Here is an 18,006-nt window from a genome sequence, read left to right on the forward strand (position 1 = left end):
TATCATGTATTATCTTTCTTTTCTACCAGCTTGCTTTGGTAAATAGAATTTAAAAAAAAAAAACTGCCATATATTTTTTTTAGAAAGTTGTATTCTGTGGGTTCCTATGAGCTGGCCACTGTGACCTATTTGCTATCTGCAAATCACAGCAAAGCATTCCTTGACTACCTAGGGAGTATAGCTCATATCATAAGGCAGACCCTGGGGACACCTAGGCCGTTGTTAACCTGATTACGTGACTATCTCCATGGTGTTCTTGGGAAAACTGTGATAAAATACTTCGCTGACGCAAATGTCTCTTGACACATGGTCATGATGTCCCTTTCCCTGTCCCTTGTAAATCTCTGTCCCCCATTCCTGTTCCACCCTCTGTACCTCATACCACTGTCGCATGATCAGCTTTACTATCCTGTATGATTTCAATAAATGGCACAAGAACTTCTGCTCAAGTAGCAGAGTCCTGCTTTGGAGTCAAACCTGCTGCATGACTGCTGTGTCCCTCATCCTGTTCCCACTGCAAAGTGGCAACAAAGTTCCTGTCACAACAGTATTCTTGTCAGTATTTCCTAAGCAAATCACTAAGTCAAAGGACTTGATAGAGCAAACAGATGTTTAATGTTTTCACCACGTGGTTAGAGGAAAATGGTAAAGGAGAGATTATTAATAAGGCTAATCATTACAAATACAATTTTAAGAAGGCTGAAAAAATTTCATACACACATAGATCTCCTTTTAAGTGAATTACTCAGGGATATAACTGAGAAGAATTGGCATTTGCTAAAAATATGTTGACAGAACTGGATGCTGACTCATAGGGTTAGGATGTGAAGTAAATTAACTCCAAGGGTCTTATATGTTTGTTCCAGCCACATCAGTGAAAATGACAGTTATGTAAAAAATAGGTAAAGAGGGCAACTAGCAAATGTATAAAAATATATATTTAGTTTATTAATAAAATTTTCTTTTTGTAAAAATGAATAAATCTATACTAATCAGGTCTATCACTTACATTAATTTTTATCTGGGACACATTCTGAGTCATTTTGAAAATCAAAATTCAATGAAAGTCTTCATATCATTTCAACGCTGCATTTGATATTTACTCAGAATCATACAATTTGAAATGTGTGTTACCTGTACCACATGGTCATGATTTAGCTTTTACACTAAATGTTTTATTTAGAACCCTTTGGCAGATGAAACTGTTGACCTTAGTTAGCTTGAAAACAGCTGCTTTTCTATTTTCATTTCTAGTTAATGTTTTCCAAGTGTCTAACACATGTACAGAAATTTTTTCCATAGACTGATACTAAACATTTTATTTATATTTCTTTTACTTTTAATGGCCCATAGACTATTTGGGAAAATGAGAACCAATTAGGGAAGTCACTGTAAATGTTTTTAGAAAAATAATCTCCCTGGGGTATTTTATAATGGATCAATACCACATTCAGTTATTTTAGTGACATACTCTACTATAGTGCTATTTTCTGGAAACAGTCTGTTGGTTGTTTTGTCTGAGTTAAAAATACATTATTTCTTTCAGACTTTTCAAGTTTCTGCCTAAAACCAGAGCAAGGTGATTCCCAACAGCCTTAGGTTTGAATCTTTCTTTTGTTGATGCATGAATACTTTGAGAAGGGGACCAGATAATCCTAGTTGAATGACTATTTCTTATCTCTTATATTTTATAACTTCTGGTCAAAGAGGAAGCTAATTTAGTTTTTTCTTTCAGTTTAACTGGAATTAGAGTTTCTTTCTTTCTTTTTTTCCCTCTTTGATATGTCTTGGTAAATATATGTGCCCTGTTATTTTTACTTCTTTGTAATGTGTAGTTTCCTGAAATTTAGTGCAAAGTGTGGAGAAATCAAGGTAGAAGATAAGCAGGTTAATTGTGTTTTTGGGTGGCAGATTTCAAGGCTTGGAGAGCATGTTTCCTGGATACTGAGTCATGTAAAGTGATGAGTGAAATTGAGAAACAGAAATCAGGAAGGACTCATGTTAAGAGTCACCACATTTAATTAACTTATAGTGCATCCAAGGTGAGGTGGAGTTGCCTTAAATTCCATGGGCACCAGGAACCAAGATGGGAGACCCGGTGTCTCAACCCTGTGCTTCTTAGAAAGCTATAGTTCTCCACAGGAGTATGAGCTTTGTGGTGGAAGAGAAGCTTACCGATTTTCTCAGTGGGGTGGGTATTTGGGTAAGCTGTCGTCTTTTTCTTTGTGTTTGCTTGGATAGAATAAGCCTTATGGAAGTAACTCTAGAGTTTTCTTAACATATCTTTTAAGTAGGTGGTAGGTGCATTTTGGGTAAAGGTGATGAATTGTATAGCAATAAATGGAGACCAGATTATTGATGGTGATTTTCAAGCAGGTGATACACATTATAATGCTGCAGACCTGAAACCTAGATAATGTTTTAAGCCAATGTTACTTCAATAAAAATGATATATATATTTAATTAAATACCTCTAGTAATGTTGTAAAAGATTTTTTTTGTTTTGTTTTGTTTTGATCTTTCAGGAACATTAAGGAAGGCCTATTTTAAATCAAATGGGAGTGAACCTTTAGTCACTGATGGTGAAGTCCAAGTGTCTGATGTTATTCTTCCAAATGTAGATTATAACCAGAGCGCTGTGCCTTCCACTGCACACCCCAGCCTACACATTCCAGCCTGGACCACGGCTACTTCTCCTGGAGGAGGCCTGAATCCGGGGAACACAAGTAAGTCTGGAGATGCCCCATGCGAGTGCATGCCCATCTCTGTGGACTCAGGGGTAGACTCGTGTATGGAGCAGCCTATGTGTGATTCACCCTCATTTACTGGTTCACCAGGCAAGGCTCTACTCAGTTATCAGACAAATCTAGCAGAGAGCCCTGTTCCTAAATATGAAATGCCATAAGTACAGCTGTTCAGACAGGGATGTGAGGAGGGAGACTATATCAACACTATCCAATCATTTCTGATGCAAAAATTCATGCTGCCTGCCCCAATACAATGGTATTGGCTTTCTAGTGGTTCACTTCTGAAAATTTGTGCTTCTGTTTTGAAACTTTGAGTTACTTATTTTGAGATGATTAAGAAGTAAGCTAAGTTACTCATTTTGTTTTTGGTGCTAGAGGGGGTGGTCCCAATTCCAGAGCAGAATGTCAAGTGATTTAATGAAAACTCTGAAGAGAGGTGTCCCCTTTTCTTGTGAGGTGTCTGTGTGTTCCTTTTCCTTATTCTCTCTTGTTTATTGGCTGTGCAGTTAATTTTATATGCTGGTGACTGACAAATAACACACACTTTGAGGAAAGTGACATGTGTGAAATTCAAGGACAAATGGAGAGATTTGTCAGTTATTCCAGAAAGAGAGAGGGAGAGAGAGCCAGAAAGAGTGCCGATGCTATGATATGCTCTGGAATGTAACTCTATCCCTCAGATATTTTGGTCAAGTTATTAAACTTCCAAAATGCTAGAGGGAGTGAATTTGTATGGAAAATGTCAAAGAGCTTCAGCTCTGATCCAATCAATGCTAATGAAAACAATCAGAACCCAGTCCCTGTAAGAACTTTCCCAGCATTTTCTTGATTCTAATTTTCTTCTTCTTAAAATAAGGAGATATGATTGAAAATTATACAAAATCCATCCATCCATGATCATTTTCTTGTTTGTTCCTCTCTCTTTCATGAAAACCCACAAAAGGAAATAACATCTTACGTTTAGGACAGAATGTTTATTTTCATTCTGAATCAGGAAGGGAAGGATTAAACTGACTCTTAGCTATTACACTATACATTTGCCAATGTCTGAAGAAAAGCAGGATTATTGCGTTTCTTTAGCCCCAAAGAGATGGTGTTTGGACTCCATTGTCTCACAGAGCAACTATAGATAACAACTGTTTCTTATGCTTGGTGTTTGTCAGTGATTCACACAGATTTGTGTTCTTTGCCAGATTATAATACTGCAAACCCCAAATATGCTAGATAAAACTAATTTTCCTCATGAGTGTAATTTTGAAGTTTTTAATCTTTTGATGATGTCTTAAGTACTTCATTATTCTTAAATACAGAGTTTATCATTACAAATGCAAACATAATTTGAGCATAAACTCAGATCAGTTGATGTGATTGCAATTACAGCAATCGTTATTTTCTTAAACTATGAATTTGTCTCTATTTTCAAAATTTCATTATCTGTTAAGATTCAAATAGCAGTAACAAAATATATCCCAAAGAGTGAAGAAACATATGGTACTTGTTGCTCAGTGTAGACTTTTGAATGAAGTCTGTTTGCCTGATTTCTCTTCCTATGTCTGTAACATCGCTTGAGAACATGAACATGATTTGACAGGTAAAGGAAATCCAGGTAAAATTACAATGATTAAATGGAGAAAGGTCAAAACCTTTGAATATGTCTCATTCTGTGTGGTTAATATACTTGACAGTTAGCATTGTGCTTTAGTGTCAGTGGGTGATATTGTAGTTTATAATAAGAAATGTATATTTGGTCTTCCCATTCTAACACACAACTTCTAAAACTGGAAATTCTTCAGTGATTACAATCATAAAGGTGTCTTTTCTTTAGGTTAAGGAGATGACTTTGGCAGTATATCTAAGAATGAGGAATGCCGGCTGGGACAAACCATATGATTAGAGAATTAGAATTTGTAATCCCACTTTTAGATCTCCAGGGGAGGGAGAAGGACTGGAGGTTGAATTAGTTGCTAGTGGCACATGTTTAATAAATTGTGCTTATGGAATGAAACTCCATAGAAACACAAAAGGATAGAGTTTGGAGAGCTTTTGAGTGGGTGAACATGTGGAGGTGTTGGGAGAGGGCACAGGAGCTCCATGCCTTTGCCCTATGCATCTTGCTCGCGCTATGCATCTCTTGCTTCTGGCTGTTCCGAAGTTAAATCCTCTTATAATAAACTGATAATCTAGTAAGTAAAATGCTGAGTTTTGTGAAACATTCTAGCAAATTCTTTGAACTCAAGAAGGGGGTTGTGGGGACTTCTGATCTGTAGCTGGTTGGTCAAGAAGCATAGGTAACAACCCAGGCTTGTGACTGGCACTGGAGTGTGTGTGTGTGTGTGTGTGTGTGTATACAATCTTGTAAGACTTAGCCCCTAACATCTCCAGGTCAATAGTGTCAGAAATGAGTTGAATCGTAGGACTGAAGACACCCAGCTGATGTTACACAGATTTGTTTTGTGTGGAGACAATGCTCCATTAGTTTGGTGATGAGAAGTGTCAGAAGTAAAATGTTCTGTGTGAAATTAAAGGAGACACACAGGGAAGAAACACATAGTAGGGAAGAACTGGGGTGTTCCCTGTATAGGAAAAATACCATGTGGGTTTATGTGTGTGAGTGTCTATGTATGTGAATGTCTATGTATGTATGTGAAGGTCCATGACCACATAGACCTACAATGGACCTAAATACATAACTAAAATTATTTATTGAAAGGAATTTGATAGTTTTTCTTGTTTCAGTAATCACTAGCTTGTGGCTGTAGAGCTTTTGATAATCTTCAGTATATGTTTATTTTTTTCTATGGTGCTTATAATGAACTGAGGAGGTATGCTGGACAGGTAATATACATCTTTTTTCAAGCTGTGAAATTGGGGCTTAGAGAAATTTCATTGGTATAGTCAATATTACTTGCCTTAGTAATTGGTAGACAGGTGATTTGGATTCAGATCATGCAACTCCTAGACTAGTTCTCTTTAGACAGGTACTTCTTCCTCATTTAGTTTTGTTGCTTTCTTTGTAGTAGCAGGAGTATCATAAAAAAGTTCAGCTTCAGCAGAGCAGAGAGAGTAATCCTTTTCTCTTTGCTGTTGTATAGCCAGTGCTCAATGAAATATTTATTGAATGATTAAATGAATGAACTATAGTCAATTCAAAATTTTCTTATCTGACTTGCTACTTTACTTTTTCTATAACTTCCTTTTTTTATTAAGGTAACATTGATTTCCAACATTAGTGGTTTAGAACAATATATTCACACCTCTTCAGATGCATGTTACCTTACCACACCCAACATCGCAACATAAGCTCATATTTATCACATATATTTTTCTATATAATGTTTTTTCTCATTCAAGAATACTTCATGTTGGGCCTCCCCGGTGGCGCAGCGGTTGAACGCTGGGTTGCGAAGCTGCCCGCTGCCTCTGCGGCGCCAGTTCGATCCCCGGCTGCTCCCCGGCCACCGGAGGAGGGTCCCACATGGCGCGCAGACCTCTCCTGCTGCCCGCTGCTCCCCTCAGCAGTGTACTTCGGTCCTTCTGCCTGCTCTGCTCCCCGCTCTGGCTCTGGTGAATTCTCTCACCCTCCCGTGCTTCTGACTGTACCCAGTGCTTGTATAAATAAATAAAATAAATCTTTAAAAAAAAAAAAGAATACTTCATGTAAATATCTCTAAGATGATAAATTACCTCTAATTCATTTTTATGATAACTGAATTCATTATTCTATAATTTATTCAATCATTCATCTAATAATGGACAGTTGCTTTATTTTTATTTTATTTTTTTTAAGATTTATTTATTTTTAAATAATAAAATTTATTTTTATATTCCCCATACAATTGCACCCCCCCCCATTCTGACCCCATCCCTCCCCTCCCACCCCCCACCCCCCAAAAAGTGTCTCTGGTTCATAGTTTTTGTTGATTTTGATTTTCACTTTCTTGTAGTTATTCATTTTCCTGTCCCTTATTTAAGTTTTCTAGATTCCTGCTATGAGTGAGACCATCCGGTATTTTTCTTTTTCTTTTTGGCTTATTTTGCTGAGCATGATCCCTTCCAGCACCATCCATGTTGCTGCAAATTGCATGTGTTTATCTTTTTTGAATGCTGAGTAATATTCCATGGTATATATGTACCACATCTTCTTGATCCAGTCATCTATTTTTGGGCATTTGGGCTGTTTCCAAAGCTTAGCTATTGTAAATAGTGCTGCTATAAACATAGGGGTGCAGGTGCTCTTTGGAATTGATGTTTCTGTGTCCTTTGAGTAAATACCTAGGAGTGGAATTGCTGGATCATATGGAAGCTCTATGTTTAGTAGGTCCAGAAATCTCCACACAGCTTTCCACAGTGGTTGGACCAGTTTGCACTCCCACCAACAGTGCAGAAGAGTTCCTTTTTCTCCACACCCTCGCCAACATTTGTTGTTGCTAGTTTTTTTAATATGTGCCATTCTCACTGGTGTAAGATGGTATCTCATGGTAGTTTTGATTTGCATTTCCCTGACTGCAAGTGATGTTGAACATTTTTTCATATGCCTGTTGGCCATTTGCATTTCCTCTTCAGAGAAGTTTCTTTTCAGCTCTTCTGCCCATTTTTTGACTGGATTATTTTCTTTGTTGTTGTTGAGTCTCATCAGCTCTTTGCAGATTTTTGTGATCAGTCCTTTATCATTAGCATTGTGTGCAAAAATGTTCTCCCAGTTGGTGGGGTTTCTCTTTGTTTTTGTTATTGTCTCTTTTGCTGTGCAGAAGCTCTTTAATTTGATGTAGTCCCAGCTGTTTATCTTTGCCTTCACTATCACTGCTTTGGGTGATGTGTCTGTAAAGATGTCTTTGAGGTGCAAATCACGTAGTGTTTCGCCTATATTTCCTTCTATGTATTTTATGATTTCAGGTCTTATGTCTAGTTCTTTAATCCATTTTGAGTTGATTTTTGTGTATGGTGTGAGGTAGTGGTCAAGCTTCATTCTTTTGCATGTAGCAACCCAGTTTTCCCAGCACCATTTATTGAACAAATTTTCTTTGCTCCAATGCATAGTCTTTGCTCCTTTGTCAAATATTAGTTGACCATAAATCTGTGGGTTTATTTCTGGATTTTCTATTCGATTCCATTGGTCTGTATGTCTGTTCTTGTTCCAATACCATGCAGTTTTGATGATTATGGCTTTGTAGTAGAGTTTGAAGTCTGGGAATGTGATGCCTCCATTCCCTTCTTTTTTTTTCAGGAGAGCTTTGGCTGTTCGGGGTTTTTTGTGATTCCATATGAATTTCATCAATAATTGTTCTATTTCTTTGAAGAATGACATTGAAATTTTGATTGGAATAGCATTGAATCTGTATATTTCTTTTGGTAGGATGGCCATTTTAATAATGTTTATTCTCCCAATCCATGAGCAGGGGATGTTTTTCCATTTCTTTGTCTTCTTCTATTTCTTTTAACAGTGTTTTATAGTTTTTTTTGTATAGGTCCTTTACCTCTTTTGTTAGATTTATTCCCAAATACTTGATTTTTTTTGTTTCGATAATAAAAGGGATGGTTTTTTTGATTCCTTCTTCTTCAGATTTATTGTTTGTGTATAGGAAGGCTACTGACTTTTGCGTGTTGATTTTGTATCCTGCTACTTTACTGAACTGATTGATGAGTTGAATTAGTTTTTCTGTGGAGTTTTTGGGGTTCTCTATGTATATTATCATATCATCTGCAAATAGTGATAGTTTGACTTCTTCTTTTCCTATTTGGATTCCTTGTATGTCTTTCTCTTGTCTTATTGCTCTGGCTAGGACTTCCAGTATTATATTGAAAAGCAGTGGTGAAAGTGGACATCCTTGTCTTGTTCCAGATCTTAATGGAATTGCTTTCAGCTTTTCACCATTGAGAATGATACTGGCTGTTGGCTTGTCAGAGATGGCCTTTATGATGTTGAGGTGTGTTCCTTGTATCCCAAGAATTTCAAGGGCTTTTATCATGAATGGGTGTTGCACTTTGTCGAAAGCTTTCTCAGCATCTATTGATATTATCATATGGTTTTTATATTTCTTTTTGTTGATGTGTTGGATAACGTTGATTGATTTTCAGATGTTAAACCATCCTTGTGTCCCTGGAATGAATCCTACTTGGTCGTGGTGAATTATCTTATGGATACATTGTTGGATTCTGATAGCTAAAATTTTATTGAGGATTTTTGCATCAGTGTTCATTAGGGAGATTGGCCTGTAGTTTTCCTTTTTTGTGTTGTCCTTGTTCGGTTTTGGTATTAGTGTAATGTTGGCTTCATAGAACGTGTTTGGTATTGTCCTTTCCTTCTCAATTTTTTGGAAGAGTTTGTGAAGGATAGGCACTAATTCGTCTCTGAATGTTTGGTAGAATTCATTTGTAAATCCATCAGGTCCTGGGCTTTTGTTTTTGGGGAGGTTTTTGATTACCATTTCAATTTCACTGCTTGTAATTGGTCTGTTTAGGTGTTCTATTTCTTCTTTATCTAGCTTTGGGTGATTGTAGAGTTGTAGGAATTTGTCCATCTCCTCTAGATTGTTGAACTTGTTTCCATATAACTGTTCATAGTAGTTACTGATTATTCTTTTGATTTCTGCTGTGTCCGTTGTGATTTCTCCTCTTTCATTGATGATCCTGTTTATTTGTGCTTTCTCCCTTTTTTCCTTTGTGAGCCTGGCTAGGGGTTTGTCTATTTTATTTATTTTTTCGAAGAACCACCTCTTGGTTTCATTGATCTTTTGGATTGTTTTTTTAGTTTCAATTTCATTTATTTCTGCTTTGGTTTTTATTATTTCTTTTCTTCTACTGTTTTTGGGTTTTTTTTGTTGTTCTTTTTCTAGATCTTTGAGCTTCAAGATTAGGTTGTTTCTTTGAGTTCTTTCTTGTTTCTTGATGTGAGCTTCTATTGCTATATATTTTCCTCTTATTACTACTTTTGCTGCATCCCATACATTTAGGATATTGGTGTCCTCCTTGTCGTTCAATTCAAAGAATTTTTTAATTTCTTCTTTGATCTCCTCATTAGTCCAGTGGTCTTCCAGTAGTGTGGTTTTTAATCTCCATGAGGTAGGAAAGTTCCTTGCCTTCTTTTTATGGTTTATTTCTAGTTTGATGCCTTCATGGTCAGAAAAGATGGTTGGTATGATTTCAATCTTGGTGTATCTGTTGATATTTGTCTTGTGCCTCAGTATGTGATCGATCCTGGAGAATGATCCGTGTGCACTTGAGAAAAATGTGTACTCCATTTTTTTTGGGGTTTAGTGTTCTATAGATGTCTGTTAAGCCCAAATGCTCTAGGTCCTTATTTAGAGCTTTAGTTTCTTTACTTATTTTTTGTCTTGTTGATCTATCCATTGTTGATAGTGGTGTGTTGAAGTCTCCCACTACGTATGTGTTTTCTCTGATGTCTGTTTTCAGAGAGGACAGCAGTTGTCTGATATATTTTGGTGCTCCTTCGTTTGGTGAGTATATGTTAATGAGTGCTATTTCTTCTTGAAGTATTGTCCCCTTGATCATAATGTAGTGACCGCTGGGGTCTCTTTTTATTTTTTTGAATTTGAAGTCTGTTTTATCTGATATAAGTATAGCTGTTCCTGCTTTCTTTTTTGGTCCCTTTGCTTGTAGGATTGTTTTCCATCCTTTAACTTTGAGCCTATTTTTTCTTTTGTAGCTAAATGTGTTTCCTGGAGACAGCAAAAGGTTGGGATTTGTTTCTTAATCCAGGCTGCAAATCTGTGTCTTTTTATTGAAGAGTTTAGTCCATTTACATTTAGAGTTAATGTTGATATGTTAACATCTGCATTTGCCATTCTGTTTGTCTTTCCTTTGATTTTATTTATTTATTCTTTTAATAACTTTTTTTTTGCCTTCTTTCATTGTTATTCGTCCCTCTGAGGTTCTGGCTTTAGGGTTCCTTGTAGTATTTTTTGGAGTGGGGGTTTAGTCGTAGTGAAATTCCAGAGTTTCTGTTTGTCTGGGAAGGTCCTTATTCTTTCTTCATAGAGGAAGGAGAGCTTTGCGGGATAGAGTATTCTTGGTTGGCATCTGTTTTCTTGGAGTCTGTTGACTATGTCCCTCCACTCTCTCCTTGCCCATAGTGTTTCTTCGGAGAAGTCTGATGTCAGCCTGATTGGCTTTCCTTTGAATGTTATCTGTTTCTTCCCTCTTGTCAGCTTCATTATTTTTTCCTTGTCCTGCATTCTTGGGAGCTTTACTATTATGTGTCTTGCTGTATTTTCCCTTTCGTCGTGGAAGTTTGGTGTTCTTCTTGCTTCTTGTATATCAATTTTCAGCTCCTTCTTGCATTTGGGAAGTTCTCTTCAATTATCTCCTTGAATATTTTCTCTGTTCCTACATCTCTCTCCTCTCCTTCTGGAATTCCTATAATTCTTGTATTTCCTCTCCTCATGGAGTCAGATAGTTCCCGAAGTCTTTCTTCTGTCTTTTTCCTTCATACTTCTCTTTCCTTTTCTGTTTTGGTTCTTTTTATTTCTGTGTCTTCAAGAGTACTTATTTGTTCTTCCATTTCATCTATTCTGCTTTCATTGCTTTTCCCAGAGTTCTTTAGTTCTTCCATTAATTCTTTGATCTCCTGCATTTCTTTTACTTCCCTCTTTAGGGACTCAAATACATTCTTCTGACCATTGTTTTCCCTCTTTAGGGACTCAATTTCCTTCTTCTGATCATTGTTTTCCTGTATGAGTTCTGTCATTTTTTTAATCATGGCAATTTTAAATTCTCTTTCTGGAAGGCTCAGAAGTTCTTCCAAGTTACTGTCGTTGCAATCTGGGGGGTGGTTTTCTTTTTGTGGTGTGCTTTTTTCCTGAGGAGTTGTTAGGTTGCGTGTGGTTCTTCTACTCCCTACTGTCTGTTTTCTAATTTGTCGTATGCATTGGGGCACTGTGTTGCTGGGACTGGCCGGCATCTTGGGTGTGCTTCTCTGCTCCCCTCTGGTTCCTCCAGGAGCCATCTGTCAGTTTCACGCAGTCTTTACTGAAGAAAGGTCCCTGTTCTAAAATGCCAATGTGGGGACACACACCCCTGTGTGCTTGGTCTGCCCCAGCAGTGGGTTCCCGCTCCCCCTCTGGGTTTGGACTGCAGGCCAGAAGTGGCCTGGCGTGGGCAAGCTTCCCCGCTCACCTCTGGCTCCTGAGGGAGCCTTCTGGGTGCAGTCTTTCCTGAAGAAATATCCCTGTTCTAAAATGGTGATGCAGGATACACTCCCTGCGCGACCGGTCTCAGGCACACTCTTCTGCGTGCCCGGTCTGCCCAGGCTGTGGGTGCCCGCTCCCCCTGTGGGCTCAGACTGCTGGTCTGAAGGGGCCTGGGTTGGGCTAACTTCCCAGCTGGCCAGGGGTTCCTTCAGGAGCCTTCTGCAATTTTCAAGAAAGGTCCCTGGGTGTTAGTGACTTTTTCTCTGGTCGCTAGGTGGTGCCAGAGATCTCTCCTAGTCCGTGGGGGGCTGTTTTTCTTCACCCTGTGGAGTGGTGAAGAGCGGGAATGGTAGGGAAAACCTCAACGGTTTTGGGGTGCTGTGTCTGCCTTGTGCCCCACCGACGTGGAGGACCCACGCTCTGAATTTCGTGCCCCGGGTCTCAGTTCCAAAGCCCTCAGGTCCAGGATACGGGCTGTAGCCCAGTTCAGTGGCTGCAGCAATGGCGCCTTTTGCACCCGGCTCCCGTGTCCGGGCGCCTGGTTCCTGCTTACTCAGTGAGGGACTTTCACCTCAGTGAGGGCCCCCGCGCATCTCCCCGCAAGCCTAGGTCGCAGGCGCGGGGACCTGGGCAGCCGCAATCCCGATCCGCGTTTGTTTTTCAAGCGCACCACTTTTCTGCGCAAGCTTACCGGCAGCCCGGGCTGTGTGAGGGTCTCCCGGGTTCTCTGCTGTTCTCTAATGGCGCCTGGAGCCATTTGCTCACTGCAGTGGCGAATCCTGCAGGGTTCTCCACAGCTCCCGTTCACGGGGTGTGGTGGCTGCAATAGTTCCTTTCCACTCACAGTTCCGCTTGCTGCGTAGTTTGTTCTTTTTTTTTTTTTTTAATAATAAATTTTATTTTTATATTCCCCATACAATTGCAGCCCCCACATTCTGACCCCAATCCCTCCCCTCCCGCCCCCGCCCCCCTAAAAGTGTCTCTGGTTCATAGTACATATATACCATGGAATATTACTCAGCATTCAAAAAAGATAAACATATGCAATTTGCAGCAACATGGATGGCGCTGGAAGGGGTCATGCTCAGCGTAGTTTGTTCTTGTTGGTCGTTTTAGTTTGTTGTTTTCCTCCTCTCTGCCGGTCAGAGAGCGCCGACTCTGTGCGCAGTGGAGGGGAGCAGTGTTCTGCGCTTTCCTCCCTTCTGGTCCTCTTTTATGGCCACTTTCTTCTTCGGGCAGTTTGCTGGAGTCACCCGTTTATCTTCCGTGTCCCAGTTCTCACTGGGACCTGCCGCTTTTCCTCCCTATTAACTTTTTTTAATGGGAGATCTTACTCGCAGTGTCTCCTTGCCGCCATGTTGCTCCGCCCTCCGGACAGTTGCTTTATATTTTATGTTTTTTCTCAATGAACTACTCAGAATCTCTCTCCTATAGCTAAAATGACATGATAGTGAAACTGTCTAAATAGCGATGATTTATTAGTACTGATTATTCTATACCCATGTACCCTAAATACATACCCCAAATTAACTGAGTATAAAAGACTTATGCAACAATCCAAAACTGTAAAGTCATTCTCTTTCCATTTATTTGTTTCTAATGTAGCATTTATATTAACTTGAAAGTGAGTTTTGCAAGAATATGAAGCTAAGAGGGTCGGAGCAAGTCTTGAAGTTCTATCTGGATTACCATTCATCAGGCAACTATCCAAGGGGAGATTTTGGGAAAGAGGATCTAATTAGTCACCTGAAATTAAAAAAAAAAGTTTCTTTCACCTTTTCCCTGACATTTCTAATCCTGTGAAGAATGGAATCTAGATGTCTTCATTATATTCTTCAAATGTCAGTCTACCGCCCTCAGCATCATGTCCCTGTCTCTGTAGAATTACTGATTATTATGGAGTTTGGAGTAAGAGTCTATGCTTAGAGTTTTAAATGTGGATGGGCGAATGACTTCAATGTGCCTGCGAATTTCATCCTTTTCATTCCTTTGTTATGTTGTCAAATAGTATTTCTCCATCTCGGGTGTAAGGGACCCTGGATATATTCTAGGAATCCAAGAATTCTCTATAAGAATTTCTTAAGTGTATGCTGTCATTTCAATGATAATAAAAAGTAATTGATATAAACCTACTCTCAATCACCTGGACAACCAGCTTATAACAAGTATTGTATAGAATTTTGGTGCTGGTATTTTGAGTTCTATTTATGTTGATGTTCCTAAGTGATACCATTTAGACATTTTAAAAAAATGACTAAAGATGGGCCTCCCCTTGTGGCGCATCAGTTGAGCGCTGGGCTGCGAAGCTGCCTGCAGCCTCTGTAGCTGGTTCGATCCCCGGCCCCCGGCTCCTGGCGAGGGTCCCACATGGCGCGTAGACCTCTCCTGCCGCCGGCCAGCTGCTCCCCTCAGTAGTGTACTTAGTTGGTCTGTCTGTTCTGTTCCCTGCTCTGGCTCTGGTGAATTCTCTCACCCTCCCGTGCTTCTGACTGTACCCAGTGCTTGTATAAATAAATAAATAAATCTAAAAAAGAAATGACTAAAGACAACAATTTAAGTGATACGAAAAGCTTTATTTAATACTTCATGAAGTGGATAGTCTCCTTTTGGAGCACTGGTGAAAGTCACATAGGCAACCTTGCTTGGGTTGAGAAGGATCAAGGAAATAAGTAGAGTTCATATTTGGCTTCATTTTTGGGAACTGGCTGACTGAATATGTTGGTTTTTTTTTTGGTCCATTGAAACATTTTTAAGGGTATGAAAGTGTGGTGTGCTTGTTGTAGTGTTCCAGACAGGAGTGGCTCTACCCTGGGCTTAGAAAGTTATTTCAACAGATATTCACCAGCCATCAAGAAAGGAATGGAGACAGACTTGATAGATATTTTTCTCAATTGCAGAACAAAGTATGTCCTGGCATGCTGTACAATGGAAGCCTTTGTGGCAGCTCAAATAGAGAAAAATGGCAACTGACTAAATCAGTTGGGATACATGGTAATACAACTTTTCCAAGTATAGAAGAACTTGTTTCGCAAGAGTTCGTAACATATTCATGGTGTTTTAGCAGAGCGATGTTAATATTAATTCATTAATATGATTGATTTGAATTTTGTTAGCTTCTTAGTTTCATATCAATTTAATTTACACATATTATATTAATTTTACAGTTGCATTTGACTTGGAGGCATAAAGGGGTTTAACATCTAATTTTATGTATACTTTCATAACTTTCTTCCTGTGAAAAAGTCTGTACAATTATTTAGCCAGTGAAATGATTCAGAGTAATAGAGTTCTAACTGTGTCCCATCCCCAGAAAATGTGATGATGTTCTATAGCAGAGTTTCTTAACTATTTTTATGCCAAGTACTCCTTTGGCAATCTGGTGATGCCTACAGGACCCTTTTTAAAATAATAATTTGGTGCTTAAAATAAATTACATAGAATCACAAAATAGGACAATTTTATTAAACTTCAACTATTGAAATATTAGAAACATAGATTGTGGTGTTAATGTGCTTATTTATTAGTGCATTAAAATGATATCTAACAACAGGTCAATAACTAATTCTATAGTAGGGATAATAAATAATGTTTTGGAATATCTGCAATAACTATGTTGATATGAAAATAACTGACTTTAAATTTGGATTTCTATGATTGTTGCCTACATTGGTATTTTAATTATTAAATTTCATAATAAAATTTATAATTGAATTTGAATTATTAAATTACTTTTAAGTATTAAATATCCTTGATGGTTAGTATAGATAGAGATACTGGTTTTCTAGCATCCAATTTTGTAGACAGCCTAAATTCTATATTTGGGTCTATTGGAGTCTTTGGATTCTGATTAAGGATATGCACTTTAGAGGAAAAGAATATTTGAGTGTTATATACTTGAGTGAATCTGAGGTTTATCTAAGCGGTGTCATTAGGAATATGTTTTTAAAAAATTTACTGTAGCCATGACCCTGGACACCATCCTATATTCTGCTGGGTACCAGTGCTAGACAACAATGCTCAAGTCCAGCTGGTTGACTCTCCTATATATTAAACTAACTTCTTTAAATTTAGAGAACATTAGTTTCAGACATGGGTTTCTGGGTAACATCAGCATGTACTAAAAAATGAGTGAAGCATTTCAATAATTATTGCATGCCTGTCTGGTTAGCATGGTAACATTCTAGTAAGGACCTGCACAATTCTTGGGAGTGTAAGAAAGGAAACTCAAATGTAGGAATGGCCTCTCTCTCTTTTTTTCCTGAGCTCTCCTTTCCTTCCTCCTCATTCCATCTTTAGATGACTCTGTCCTGGGATGTATTGGGTTCCTCCCAGAGAAAGCAAACTCAATCATTTGCGGAGCCAAGCATTTGAAAGGGATAATGGAAAAGAGCCTGTTTCACTCTCCTTTGGCTACAAGCCCATTCATCCCCTTTCAAAGATTTCTGGGCAAGACTTCCTGACCCTCCCCGCAAATGAATATGACAATATCCCGTAAGTGACATGTGCTCCCAAAGGGAATGTGCCTGTAACACATTAGTACAGCAAATGAGAGTCAGTTAAATCGTCATGTCAACAAGGCTCGTGGCTCAACATTTTCCTATCCAGATTCGTTTTCAGTTTCCTCTTCAGGAAGAGCAACTCTTGATCCACATAGAGAAAAAAAAAACAAAAACAGTAGCATGCTAATAACAGCATTGCAAAAACAGACTCAGTCAAACTCAAGGACAAAATTTAAAAGCCCAAGTTTCAAATAAAAGTGAAAAACCAAACCAAACCTTTGTATTACTTTACTTTCTGGCTCTGAAAGAACATCAGCACTGCATATACTTTTTTGTCTGAATCATTCAATTTACTGACTGTCACAGATTTTTGGTCTTTGTGCAATTTTGTGTTGAGAGCAAAAACCCATCAGTAGGAATCTGTTTGCTGTTACTTGTGCTTTTGGAGAGTTTGTCTTTTCACTTGCAGTTGAAACGTGTATGGTAATGGTTTTCCAAGCCAAACCTTTGCATTGACATTCACATTTAATGCAAGCCACTCATTGTCTTGTAGTGTTACATATTTTATTCTTTTATCTTGCTGCTTTTCATCATTAACCTAATATTTTCATGTGGTGCTTGAATTGATCCAACTTACAGTACTTGCTTATAATTATATTAATTTGTGTAAACTCATTCTGGTGGTTGTGTACTGCTGCAAGCTTTATGGAAGATCTCAATTTCTAAGAGTCTAGGGAATATTCTGGGAAGCACCCTTCCTTCATTAGTAGCAATTTAGGGAATGAAAGTCTGGAATTTGGTTATGCAGACTATAAAGATGAGTCAGAAATTATAGTTGTCTTGTGACTGCCTTGAGACATAAACATATTTATAATTGAGAAATTCTGAATGAGAGGTTCAGAAACAGAAGAAAATATGATCCATTTTACTTCTCTTTATTTCTTAAAAGAGAAGATTGGTAACTCATACCGTTTTATGCTATAACAAATGCCTCATTGTTACTGGTACATCAGGACTAGATACTAAATATTCCCATCTAATTGGGCACTCACTGAGGATGTGTAACCTACTTTTGATAGGTGATTCATTGCTTTCTTTGAGAAGATTTAGTTTTTACCAGTTTTAAAGAAGGAGCTCTACTACTAGAATCCAAAGACATCCATAAAAATATTTTACAATAAATGAAGTAAATTTACAATGTTTAAAATCAAATAGTATCTTTGTGTAATACAGTGGAAAAGAACAAGATAAAGAATCAGAAAGACCTAGTTTGAATTTCCACAATTAATATCTCTGTAGCCTTGAATACTTATTTTTAAAGATTTATTTATTTATGCATACAAGATCTAGGGTGTAGACCAGAGGTGCTGAAGATACCAGTGCTGATAAAACATCAGTTGAACATCAACATTATGATGTAATCAATACTTATGCTAAAAAATTGTTATTGAATCATATCTTACTAGCAAGGGTGTTTTTAACCTCCCTTTCCATTCTGCCACTTGAAATAGCTGTTATTTAGGGAAGACACATTAATTAAGTAATGATGTCTATAGGAACACCAAGTTAATTACATCTGCTGTGTTTTTTATACATTCCTATACAGCAAATCTG

General features: G+C 38.1%; 1 protein-coding gene across 1 annotated transcript in view; it reads left to right on the forward strand.

Annotated features, from left to right (window-relative positions):
• CORIN (corin, serine peptidase) overlaps nt 1-18,006 on the forward strand; it is a gene marked incomplete at both ends in the record, with an annotated part of 178,757 nt that overhangs the window by 20,003 nt on the left and 140,748 nt on the right. Inside the window, one exon of the mRNA XM_084233149.1 lies at nt 2,526-2,726. Within this exon, the coding sequence (XP_084089275.1) occupies nt 2,526-2,726 (201 nt within the window). The remainder of the gene's footprint in view (nt 1-2,525; nt 2,727-18,006) is intronic.

Source organism: Talpa europaea (genome assembly GCF_964194135.1).
Source record: "Talpa europaea genome assembly, chromosome: 5".
NCBI lineage: Eukaryota > Metazoa > Chordata > Mammalia > Eulipotyphla > Talpidae > Talpa > Talpa europaea.